The 13,399-nt window shown below is 45.6% G+C and overlaps 1 protein-coding gene across 6 annotated transcripts in view; it reads left to right on the forward strand.

The window, feature by feature from the left end:
• megf10 (multiple EGF-like-domains 10) overlaps positions 1 to 5,957 on the forward strand; it is a 227,157-nt gene extending 221,200 nt beyond the window's left edge. For all 6 annotated transcript variants that reach the window (XM_069921930.1, XM_069921958.1, XM_069921937.1 and 3 more), the window contains 2 exons: positions 2,543 to 2,749; positions 4,389 to 5,957. In XM_069921930.1, coding sequence (XP_069778031.1) covers positions 2,543 to 2,749; positions 4,389 to 4,543 — 362 coding nt within the window. In that variant the 3' untranslated portion in view covers positions 4,544 to 5,957. The remainder of the gene's footprint in view (positions 1 to 2,542; positions 2,750 to 4,388) is intronic.
• The last annotated feature ends 7,442 nt before the right edge of the window (positions 5,958 to 13,399 follow it).

Consider the following 13,399-nt stretch of genomic DNA (forward strand, 5'->3'; position numbering starts at 1 on the left):
GAAATCTCGATTGATAGTTTTCTCATGCATCGAATGCCCTTGTCCTTCCAAGTGATAGAGATTCTGGATTTGCGAAGTGCTGCTATAGAACCTAAAGCGGATGCCTACCAGTGGACCAGTGCACGCTGCATCCATGGTTTAGGAACCGACTATTTACCAGAAAGCTTGCCAACATAAGCATATGGAATTTCAGTGAGCTAAAGTTATGGTGGTGGAATCGGAAATGCTTTTGCAACATTTATCCACCACTGTTTAAATCTAGCCTCTTAGGTTAAGTATCAAATTCCTGGGCCTCTTTTGGTTGAAAGTATAGCCTTGTCAATTGACATACAGCCAATAAAAGCCCAGACTTCACAACTTCAATCTCAAGTCTGGAATGAAGAGCTCAACTTCAGAAATCCTGGAGAAAAAAAGGGTATGGTTGACAATAACACATCAAAAAGAATTAGAAAAAGATCTGAAAATGAAAATTTTGCAACACCAGGAGCGGAGGAACGGTCTGAAGTGGAGATTAATTTTAAAGCCATTTCAAAGAGTTAGCACAGAGGTTCTCAACCTTTATCTTTCCATTTAGAAACCACTTTAAGTAATCCCTCTGCCATAAGTGCTCTGTGATTAGTAAGGAATTGCTTAAGGTGGTATGTGAGTGGGAAGGGAAGGTTGAGAATCACTGCTCTAGACCCAATTGTTACTGAAATATTTTGCTTGAGAAAAATTGTCATTGGCCAATTTCCTTTGGAATTATGAAACCACGCACATAACAAGTCAGTTAGGCACAATTAAAACACTGGTTTTCAAACTTTTTCTTTCCACCCTCATATCACCTTAAGCAATCCCTCACTAATCACAGAGCACCAATGGCAGAGGGACTACTTAAAGTGGTATGTGAGTGGAAAGAAAAAGGTTGAGAACTACTAAGTGAGCACAAGAAAGGTGGGCCAAAAGACCACCTTCAATAATCAGTTTCTGTACAAGCTGAAGAGATACATAAAAATACAGATTACTGGAAATGTTTAGCAGATCAGTCATAAGTGAAAAACAAATTTAATGTTTTATGTTAATCACCTTCATCTGAAGAAGCAAACTTGACAAAGGAGAAATTGTCATCAGGACAGAAAGGAATGAAATAATAGGACAGATGCAAAAGATTTTATCCAGTGCCACAGATGACTGGAAGATCCAAGTGTTTAAAATACTGAAAAGATTTGAAAGAATAGGTGGAGAGAACCCACTTCCTCTGCTATAAAGAGTGTAGAGCAACCAAAGAAAACAAAATTAGAACCAGGTCATTCATGCAAAGGAAATGGAAATCTGGGGAACTTTCTCCTCAAACATTTGCTGTGACTGGTGGTTATTAAATAATAAAAGACTGGCTAGATTTTTACTGTTTAAGCAAAGAAATTACAGAACCCAAACAGTTAGTTAGTATAAGATATAGATTAGCCATCATCAAACTGAGTCTTGAGTCCACCGTCAAATCCAACTGAATGGTGAAATGAGATGAATCACAGACAAAGAAAAGCAAGATTTATATAAAATTATTAGAGCTCTGTGTTCTTGAAGAGCAATCTATATATGATAAATCAGTGGGCTCTAGAATCTTGGATAAGGAGTTGCTCATTGAATAAAAAGGACAAAAAAAAACCTCTCAGAAGATTGTGAATCTTTTGACTTCTTTAACCCAGAGAGTATATTTGAGGTCTGATTGACACTTTATTTTAAAGATGACAGAATAACTTTAATGGGGATCAGGCAATTTCAAAGATAGATCAAGCTTGACAAAAGAGCATAGAAACTTTGGTCTCAATACAGAAAAGTTAAAATCCAGAATATTGAGAAATGTGTATTAGCATGTTGAGTATGTGAATATTGAATGAAAAATGGTTTAATGAGCATGGAAAAATTAAGTAGGCAGGGAAGCATAACTACTTGACATTTAAATCTTAGAAAACAATGAGGTTGTGGTGAAAATGCAAGTATTACTGTGTGATAGTACAGATCTATCACCAATGTACATAGTGTATATAGTTACTGTATCTAGACTGTGCTTACAGCGATTGGCTGAGAGCTAAGCCACGCCTATTGTCTGGGCTTTAAAGGGTTGTCTCCCTAGCCAGGTCAGATCATTCCGGACTGGTCGGCCACCTGTGAAGAGCTCCTGTCTTTTGCTAATAAAAGCCTTGGTTTGGATCAACAAGTCTTTGGTTCTTTCGACGAGCTCATACTGTTATTCTTAACATTTGAGTGGATTTACTGCTATCACAGGGAGGTGGTTATGGGGGCAGGGTCTGGTGAAGAGCAACTGTGGGGATGTATTACTACCAAGGAAGAATGAGCGCAAATCCCAAGACACTATTATCGAAGGAACTTTTAAATTCTCTGAAGCAGTCAACAGACAAAGTGTTAATGTGTTTCCCCTGTGCAGGTTAGGGTTTGAAACACCTGTTGGCATGCCTTCCAGAATAAATGATTGTAATCTCATGTATTTTTAAATTCAAACCCTTTTTATTGTTAATAAGTGATTTTTTTTTCAATACCACAGATCTAGTAAAGACTTCTGGTTTTAGTGCCAGCACTTGTTCACTCAACAGTACAGAGAACCCATATGCCACAATCAAGGATCCACCAATTTTTACATCCAAAAATTCAGAGTGTGGCTATGTGGAAATGAAGTCTCCAGCTCGCCGTGATTCACCATATGCTGAGATTGGCAATTCTACTTCAGCTAATAAAAATGTCTATGAAGTTGGTATGTTTGATATAATCATTACCTCTTAAATGATATTTTGTGCATGATAGACTGCAAAACATCTGACAACAAACTACATTTTATTATTTAATTAACAAGCATTCTTGTTAAGATTACAGATCTTTGTCTACCTTGAAAGCAAAAAATTGCCCAAGAGTTGTTAGCAAACAGAGCCAAGCCATTCCCCACATCTTTCCTCATTGCTTAAAGTTAAAACACAGAAACACTGGAGGAACTCAGCTGGTCTCACAGATATATTACCAACATTTCACACTGAGCCCTTCATTAAGGTATGAGCAAAATGGAGGCATATACCTGAATAAAATGGTGGGGGGGGGGAGGGGCACAGACCAACAGGCAAGAGGCCATGAGTGAATATGGCAGAAGAGGAAAAAAAGTTGGGAAGAGAAGGGGGAAAAGGGGATAGTTAACTTTTTGGAGAGGAAATGGGGTGGAGAGCTAGAGGAAAGGAGACAAAGGAGGGCCTTAACATTAACAGGAGAAGTCGATGTTAATTGCATCTGGATGGAGAGTGCCCAGATGGAATATTAGGTGTTGTCTTCCAGTTTGCAGGTGGCTTGCTCTCTGACTCCCTCGTCCACTCATCGCCCCTTTGTTACTTACTCCTGTGACTGGAGGAAATGCTACACTTGTGTCCACACTCTCACCCTTACCACCATTCAGGTGCCAAACACCTGCCTGCTTTTTGCTCATACCTTGTGTGAGCGCTGATGTGTGAAGAATTCAGACACAAAGTTCATAGACTGTACAAACAGGCTTTAATCTGCTTAAGCTCGTACACACAAGGCTCCACGTGCTCGACTGACTACCAAAGGGGCCAGCTCGAGTCTTTATATGGGCCGGCGATTGACAGTAAGTAGGTGGGGCCAGCCTCCCAGGTTGACTACCTACAGATACAGTGATTACCCCCGCAGTAGGCCGGTAGGAGCAGCCAGTGTAGTGATTGTATCACCACACGTTGACAAAGGGGTCAGGCCCAAAATGTTGGTAATATATCTTTATCTCCTATATATGCTGTGAGACCTGCTGAATTCTTCCAGTATTTCTGTGTTTTGACTACAATCACAGTGCATGCAGAGTTTCATGTTTCACTTCCCTCATTGCTTAAGCTGGCATATATGTTTCTGTTTGAGTATCAGCAAGGAAATATTCTGACTGCTCTCATCAAGGGTAGATGCTGTGTCATTGTCATTAGGAATTTCCAAATAATAGCAATTGGTCCTGTGAAACAAGCCATCTTACTTTCACGAAAAACTGCAGATGCTGGAATCTAGAGCAAGCAATGAGATACCATAGGAACTTGACAAAGGACTCAAAATACCGACTGACCATTTCTACCCATGGATGCTGCCTGACCCATTGAGTTCCTCCTGCTTATTGTTTGCTCACCCTACATTCACTCCTAGTTCTTTTTTCAATCTCCTTCAATCTATGTCGTCTGGTTAATTGATCCTTCAGTTGTGGGGAATTGTTTCTCATATTATATTGAAGCCACAATTTCAAAACACCTCCATTAAATATCCTAACTTTTCCATGCTTTAATGAGAATTAGTGTATCTCTGTGTTGCAGATAAACCTTAACAAGCATAATCATTAACCTTTTATTCTTGTGATCCAGAACCAACTGTAAGTGTCGTTCATGGAACATGCAGTGGCAACGCTCCATTTGGCCCTTACGACCTCCCCAAGAACAGTCACATTCCATGTCACTATGACTTGCTACCAGTTCGAAACAGTCCTTCAACATCACAGAACATGAACGACAATGAATGAATGAGATGGCTGTGATTTACAGGTGGTAAATAATCCAATTGAACAGCTCCCTGGGGCAACAACAGGAGGAGGAGTCTGGCCAAAGTCTTACCAGCTCCTCTGGATGTATTATATTACTGTACCATTACTCAACTGAGTTACAGATGAAGACCAGGGACATTTTGAAGGTTGAAAACAACTAAAGAAAATCCCCTTTTATAAAATGTCTTTGTTTTTTTCTAGATGTATTTGAGGGTTGACATTAAAACCTAGGGTCTTTGGGCATTCACAGTAATTATATAATTCAGCTTGTGAAAAACATTGCTAGTGAACAATTCAATTGTCTAACATTTTTTTTCAGAAAGAAGATCTTTTGAAACATCACCATCCTACAAACATGCCATTTCTTAAATCCCATTAGGCATTCCATGTATACAGGAATAATACTCAATAATACATATTGATAATTACTTTAAGTAGGTAGCATAAAAGTACTTTAGTTCCTTATATTTTTTATAGAACAGTTTTGATTTAACTGAGGGAAGAGAAGCAAATTAACAATGGCTGCAAGTGGTTACAGAAAAGTGCAAGTCATTGGTGTATTCTTAGTGATTAAAAAGCACACTGTAAATTCAAGAATCTGTTGGATACTTCCATTGTTTTGCAGCCACATACATTTGAGCCTCTTGCAGCCATGGCCATTTTCTGTTTCTTCTCTGCGAGCTTCTTGTAAAATAAAAACATTGCTGTGCTAAAGCTGGTCTTGTGCATCACAAATAAAATTGTAAAAATAGTAGAGATTTTAGTTTACTTTTTTTACTTTCCCAATAACCACTTCCATTATTGAAGCCCATTCCTATGTTCAGATTATACAATATTTGCTTTTGTTTTTGAATTTAAATCCATGTTCAGACTAATGATTGGTTTCATTGTTACCTGAGAGTGTTTCGTATTTTTTTTTGTCCTTAGGACCTTGTGTCAGAATCCTGAGCCTATTTTATTAACCCTTTGTATTGTATAATAAATTGTACATAGAGGCAAACCAGGTTAAGCTGACTGACGTGGTCACTTGTTTAATGGACTTAAAACTGTACAGAAAAAGAATCTTGTCCAGTCAGTATCAATAATTCGTAAGTGCTGTTGCACTAAAGCTGGATTGCATTATGAAATATTAAATATCTGCCCCACGAAGACCACAGGTTCTTTTATCTAAGCAATAACATCTTTATTACATTATTTATGTTTTCTTGAATCAAATTAAACCATAATAAACAATGGAAATATTATTCCAATTGGGTTACATTCATTTATTCCAAATGAAATAATTTCAGTATTACGTGGTTTTCATCCTCCTTTAAATCTTTAAGCATTATATTGGCAACTTTTTATGTAGAGTGTTTGTCACCAGTATTTTAATAAAAATTACTTTTGAAAATGTATTTAGTCTTTGTTTCTGTCACATGGCTTCACATCAAACACAAGCAACTAAATTGACTGATTACCAACTGGCATCCTCCCCAAGCTGATGAATCAATAATTCTCATTGTTTAACAGCACTTGGAAGAACCACTGGAAATAACAAAGGCACCAAATGCTCTCTAGCTGGAGGATTTATTTGTTCGTTCATTCATCACCAAGAGTAGGTTGGAAGTTCTAGCACTGATCGAGCCCTGAAGGGCATAGGTACAAGATGGAGTCTGCAGCAGGTAGTAAGTGAACCAGTGCAGGGAATAAACCAACATGACTTTATCCTTGAGAAACTACCAAATGTCCATAATGATTTTTACACATGTGATAGTACAGACCTATCACCAATGTATATAATTACAGTATCTAGAGTATGTAATGACTGTGCTTACAGCGATTGGCTGAGAGCTAAGCCACGCCTATTGTCTGGGCCTTAAAGGGTTGTGTCCCTAGCCAGGTCGGATCATTCCGGACTGGTCGGCCACCTGTGAAGAGCTCCTGTCTTTTGCTAATAAAAGCCTTGGTTTGGATCAACAAGTCTTTGGTTCTTTCGACGAGCTCTACAATTTTATTAGCAAAAGAATTTTTTTTAAAAAGGGATGGAGCGTCTGACTCGGCCAGAAAAACTTGACATCGACCCACAGTCAGCTACAGCCTTCAAAGCCTTTTAAGTTCTGGCTGTTGAACTTTGAAAACTTCCTAAGGCTCATTGAGGTGGAGGAGGATAACCAGCGTCTAACAGCATTGCTGTCTATGGTGTCCTTGAGAGTCTACGAGAACATCCAGGATGAGACCACTTACACCGCAGCCATAAAGGTACTGAAAGAACTGTTTGATCAACCAATGAACAGAGTTCATGCCTGGCTCGTGCTTGCGCCGAGAAAGCAACAGCCCGGCAAGTCCAGCAGGGCATATTTACAAGTTGTAAAGGCGTTGGACAAGGACTGTAACTGTGTGGACAAAACTGCTGCCAAGATCACAAACGATCTCGTCCGGGATGCCTATGTGGCCGTGCTCCGATCGAACGAAGTGAGGCTGCGCTTGCTCGAACAAGGGGTAGAAAAACTAGAGGACGTGGCCCGGATTGCAATCACAATGGAGGATGCAGCCTTAAAGTCAAACGAGTTCTCTAGGGACTGGACCCCACGGTCTGATGTGAGTAGAGTGCCCTTCTACCTTACCACCCCCCCGATATACTGACGGCCTGTCGGCTGCTGCTACAATTCCCCCTGCGAACCCAAAATGTAATTTCTGCGGGAGGGACAAGCACAGCAGGTCCCAGTGCCCAGCAAGAAAAGCCAGGTGCCAAGAGTGCCTTAAAAATGGCCACTTTGCTGCAGTCTGTAGGTCTAAAATGGCCGCCGGCAAACACAGTGCCTCGTGTGAAGCCCAACCGCCACTATCCCATTCAAACTCTTCTTCCCCAGAGCTCTCGTCCAATGAGAGTGAGGGTTCCCCTGCACGGCAACGCCTGACGTCACGGAGACGCCGAACCCGGAAGGGGCAGCCCACCCTCACAACCATGATGTTGGCCCGCCTCTCGCCCCCGTGCGGAACACTCGACCCGGCCTCGGTCCCGACTGTAGAGCCCGCTATTGCCACGGCCATGACCACCCCTGGGGCCGACGCTGCTGCTGCCGCTGCCACCACCACAGCCACCCCCGGAGATGACGCTACCGCTACCGCTGCCCGCTCCCCTGCTGCCGCTGCCCATGCCGCTGCCGGTGCAGCCACCGCGACCGACTGGGGACCCGCCACGGCCAACCAGGTACTCGCCCTAGCGTCCATTGCTGACGACCGCTGGGGCCCGACCGCCACGACTGATAACCTACCCACCACCAACCGCGAGCAACAACCCCCACTACTTACCGTTCATCCGCCGACGCCGCCACAACAGCACCTCTGGGAGTACCTCCAACCTGCTCCTCCAGCGCTGACTGTGTCTATGACGTCATCTCGTTGCGTGACGTCAACACGCGAAACTCCCCTGTCAACAGGATCAGTGGCTGCTTCTATAACACTAAATCAGCAATGCCCTCATCCCCTCACTAAAGCAATGGATCTGATTAAAGTGCATGGACACTACACCAATTGCTTATTTGACTCTGGGTCAACTGACAGTTTTATCCGGCCAGATCTGGCCCTCCTTTGTGGACTTGACATTATCCCCACTACCCAGAGGATCTCATTAGCAACGAGGTCGCACTCGACCGGGATAAAGGGATATTGCATCACCACGCTGGAAGTACAGGGCGTAACAGTCACCCACTTCAAATTATTCATCCTTCCCCAATTGTGCGCCCCAGTGTTGCTGGGATTAGACTTTCAGTGTCAGTTTCGAACGGTGTCCCTACACTTTGGGGGACCCCACGCCCCCCTCTTGGCCTGCCATCGCCCCACCCCTGAAGCACCCGAGCAACCCGCCCCCGTGCCCCGGGGCCACTCCTGTGGCCTTTCCACACTCCAGATTGCCCTGCCAGCACTCTTCGCAAACCTCACCCCTGGCTGGAAGCTTGTGGCCACCAAAAGTCGGCAATATAGTTATGAAAACAGGCAATTAATTAGGAGTGAGGTGCGTAGATTGCTGGATGAGGGCATCATCGAACCCAGTTCAAGTCCCTGGAGAGCCCAGGTGGTGGTTGTCAAGAACGGGGAAAAGCTACGAATGGTGGTCGACTATAGCCAGACCATTAACCGCTTCATGCTCCTGGATGCATACCCCCTGCCACGCATCACGGATTTGGTGAACCAGATCGCCCAATACCGCATATTCTCCACCATTGACCTACGTTCGGCCTACCACCAGCTCCTGATCCGCTGTGAGGACCAACCATTCACGGCCTTCGAAGCAAATGGGCGGCTGTATCAATTTCTCAGAGTACCATTCGGGGTCACGAATGGTTTTGCGGTCTTCCAGCGGGAAATGGACCAGATGGTGGGCCAGAACGGGCTAACCGCAACCTTCTCGTATCTGGACAATGTCACCATCTGCGGCCACGACACGCAGGACCACGACGCCAACCTAGACAAATTTCTTCAAACTGCTGGTCGGCTGAACCTAACCTACAATTTTGACAAGTGTGTCTTCCGGACCACACAAGTCGCGATTCTAGGTTGTGTGGTGGAGAACGGGGTAGTGATGCCAGATCCTGACTGCATGCGTCCCTAATGGACTAACCCCCCACCACCCCCCCCCCCCATACCCAGAAAGCACTCAAACGCTGCCTGGGCTTTTTCTCATATTGTGCCCAATGGGTTTCACAGTACGCCGACAAGGCGCGACCTCTTATCAAGACCTCCTCCTTTCCCCTCTCGACCGAAGCCAGAGCGGCTTTCGATCGAATCAAATCCAACATCGCCACTGCAACACTACACGCGATCGATAAGTCTGTCCCGTTTCAAGTCGAGAGCGATGCATCCGACTTTGCCCTGGCAGCCACCTTGAACCAGGCCGGTCGGCCTGTAGCCTTCTTCTCCAGAACCCTCCAGGGTCCAGAGAGTAGACACTCCTCGGTCAAGAAGGAGTCCCAGGCCATAGTTGAAGCGGTGCGTCGTTGGAGACATTACCTCGCTGGGAGGCACTTTAGACTGTTGACTGATCAACGCGCGGTCTCCTTCATGTTCAGCAACACCCAGCGAGGTAAGATAAAAAATGACAAAATCGCCAGATGGTGAATCGAACTCTCCACCTTTAACTATGACATCCTGTACCGGCCTGGTAAGCTCAACGACCCGCCTGATGCGCTCTCCAGGGGGACATGTGCCAGCGTACAGATGGACAGACTACAGAAACTCCATGAGGCGCTCTGTCATCCAGGGGTCACTAGGTTTGCCCACTTTGTGAAGGTGCGCAACCTACCCTACACAGTCGAGGAGATTCGCTCCATGACCCGAGCCTGTTCGGTGTCCACTTCTTCCGTCTGGGGAACTCCCACGTTATCAAAGCCACCCGCCCCTTCTAGCATCTTAGCGTAGACTTTAAGGGGCCCCTACCGTCGACCAACTGTAATAACTACATCCTTACGGCCGTCAATGAGTACTCCCGCTTCCTGTTCGCTGTGCCCTGCCCAGACACCACCGCCACCTCAGTGATACAGGCCCTTCACAGTATCTTCGCCATTTTCGGGTACCCCAATTCCATTCATAGTGATAGGGGGTCCTCATTCATGAGCGCAGTGCTGCAACAGTACCTTCTGGAGTGTGGTCGAGGTCGAGAGGGAGAATGCCACCATCTGGAGAGCGGTTACACTGGCTCTCCGATCTAAAGGTCTCCCCACCTCTCACTGCCAGGAGGTTCTCACTAGTGCCTTACACTCCATCCCCTCCCTCCTATGTATCGCAACAAATGCCACCCCCCACGAAAGGATGTTCCTTTTCCCGAGGAAATCTGAATCAGGAACCACTGTACCAGCATGGCTCACCGTCCCTGGCCCTGTCCTTTTGCGACGTCACGTCCGGCACTCAAAGAACGACCCCTTGGTTGACCGAGTGACTCTACTCCACGTGAACCCGCATTACACCTACGTTGAGTTCCCAGACAGGCAGGAGGACACTGTTTCAGTGCAGGACCTAGCTCAGGATGCGGTAGGCCCAGCAATCCCCCCAACCCAACCTTCCCTAACTCTTTATTCCCCAGGCCCCGTGCCGGAACAGAAGGACCAACAGCACCCCACCCGGGCCACCCTGCCGACAACACTGCTGGGGAATTGAGTGAAGGAGCGGTTGCACCCGACGAGCCCGCTGACGACACCACTCCAGCGACCCCAATCCCGGCACCACGGCGGTCACACCGGATGTTCAGACCCCCTGACCGTGACAGTCCTTAACATACCCCTTCCTTCCCTTCTCCCTCTTCAGCCCTTCCACCCCGGGGTCAGTTCTCCAAGAAGGGGTGAATGTGATAGTACAGACCTATCACCAATATATATAGTTACAGTATCTAGAGTATGTAATGACTGTGCTTACAGCGATTGGCTGAGAGCTTAGCCACACCTACTGTCTGGGCCTTAAAGGGTTGTGTCCCAAGCCAGGTCGGATCATTCCAGACTGGTCAGCCACCTGTGAAGAGCTCCTGTCTTTTGCTAATAAAAGCCTTGGTTTGGATCCACAAGTCTTTGGTTCTTTCGACAAGCTCTACAACACATAAATAATCAGAAAATCCTGATTTAAAAAAAAAATTGCATCCCTACCTCCAGAATCGTTGCTTTCACAGGAAGCATCTGTGGCAGAGATTGTTGGAGGGTAAATGTGTGCAGATGTCGACACAGACATGCAACATACATCTGATGCACTGCATCACTATGTTGACTGTGTAATTGACGTCACTTTCCTGCATCCAAAAAAACCTTGGGAAAGAAGAGGAAATGTCTCTTGCTACTCAGACCATTGCAAAGGTGGTATGCACCTTGATTAGCAGTTGAAGGCTCCTTCATGTTCAGCAACACCCAGCGAGGTAAGATAAAAAACGACAAAATCGCCAGATGGTGAATCGAACCCTCTTGGGTCGTGCAGAATGGCTAGCGTCTCAGATTTTAAAACAGACGTCAAAATTGGGCCAATCTTCATGCTCACTACCACTCTGCCTGTTGAAGGGTAACACCTCATGAAATTTCTTGTGCAGGCTTATTACATAACCTTTATCCCGCATTGTGGTAAATCACTGTTATGATACGATTGGCTGCTGCCATCAGTCAATGAGGTGATAGCTGTTCCAGTCTATAGTTCATAAAACCCCATCACTTTCACAACATCAATCCTTTGTGATGATCGACAGTCTATTTTATTAACTATAATTTTTCAAAAAAAGTATGGAACAGTACCTGAAACTGAGAAGCTCAAAATCTAGCCTCAATCGCCGGATGCCCTGAACATGTTCGAACTCTGGTTATGCTGTTTTGAAGACTTCCTGGTAGCTTCTGCAGACGTTATCACCACAGATGTTAACCAACTGAGATTACTCTTACGAGTCAGAACCCAAGTATTTCCAATGATCAGCGACGCCAGCTCATATCTGACAGCCATGGAGATTCTGAAGGCCCAGTATCACAAGAAAGTAGATGAGGTCTATGCCAGGCACCTTCTGGCCACCAGAAAGCAGTGACCTGTTATGTCAAGCACTGAGTACCTGCGGGCCTTTCGGATCCTATGCAGAGCATGCAACTGTCAGGACCTCATCTGGGACACTTACGTGGCCGGTATCCACTCCGGGTACATAAGACAAAGACTCCTGGAACAAAAGGTACTTATTTATAGAGGGCGCTTCAGCTGACAGAGACACTGGAGGTGGCCTTCCAAAACTCGGATGATTACTCTAGGTCGCTGTTGGCAGCACTATCCTGGGACGGGGAATTGTCCTGCATCGTGAGTGAATGGTCACCCATACTGTCCCACTCCTCTAGTGACCTGATCTTGGCCACTGCTATTTCTGCAGGCAGGATAAGCACCCAAGGAAACACTGCCCTGCCAAGGAGGTAGTATGCGCTTGGTGCAGGAAAAAGGGACATTATGCCAAAGTTTACCAGTCCAAACTGTCTGTGAAACCTAGCAGTGCCACGTGCAGACAGTCGCCACTCTGGTCGGCAGGTTCGATGGCATCTCCTATACAAATCAATGATGCCATGTGCCACCTCTTGGGCAATGTGGCAAATGCCACCTTCTCAGGCATACAACACCACAGAGGAACCGCGAGGTTGGCCTTCTTGGGGATGAGTCCAGCCATCTCAGGATCTTGAGCATTCATCAGATGCAGACAGTGAGTCTATACTGGCCTCCATCAACCTGAACAAAGAGGCACCACATGAGCTCGCTGAGTCTATGATGGACATCCAGGTAAGCAGGCACATAACCAATTGTTGAGTACAGAAAGTTTTATTCACCTTGATACCACTAAGCACCTATCCCTTAAAGTACGGCCCATCAAGCACAAGATATCACTCGCGTCCAAATCACATACGGCAGCCATCCACAGGTCCTGCGTAATGATCCTGACTGTTGGAGTCATAGCTTACAAACATTTCAGGCTACCTGTCATGCCACAACTCTGTGCCCCCTTGCTACTGGGGCTGGACTTCCACTGCCAATTTCAGAAAGTGACATTGAAATTCGATGGACCCCATCCCTCCCTCACCGTCTACAATGAACAATTCACAGACGGCCCTCTGCGTCCAACCTGTGGCCTCTTGACTCTCAATGTCAACCACCCCCCCTCCCCACTGTTCACCAACCTCAACCCTGACTGCAACTCAGTGGCCACCAGGAGTAGACAGTACTGAGTGGCTGACAAGGCATTCATTAAGTCAGAGGTTCAGCACTTGTTGGGGAAGGGAATCATTGAGGCCACCAATATCTCTTGGAGGGCCCAGGTGGTTGTGACAAAGAATGGGGTAAAGAATAGGATGGTCATAGACTACA

Source organism: Narcine bancroftii, chromosome 1 (genome assembly GCF_036971445.1).
Source record: "Narcine bancroftii isolate sNarBan1 chromosome 1, sNarBan1.hap1, whole genome shotgun sequence".
Lineage (NCBI taxonomy): Eukaryota > Metazoa > Chordata > Chondrichthyes > Torpediniformes > Narcinidae > Narcine > Narcine bancroftii.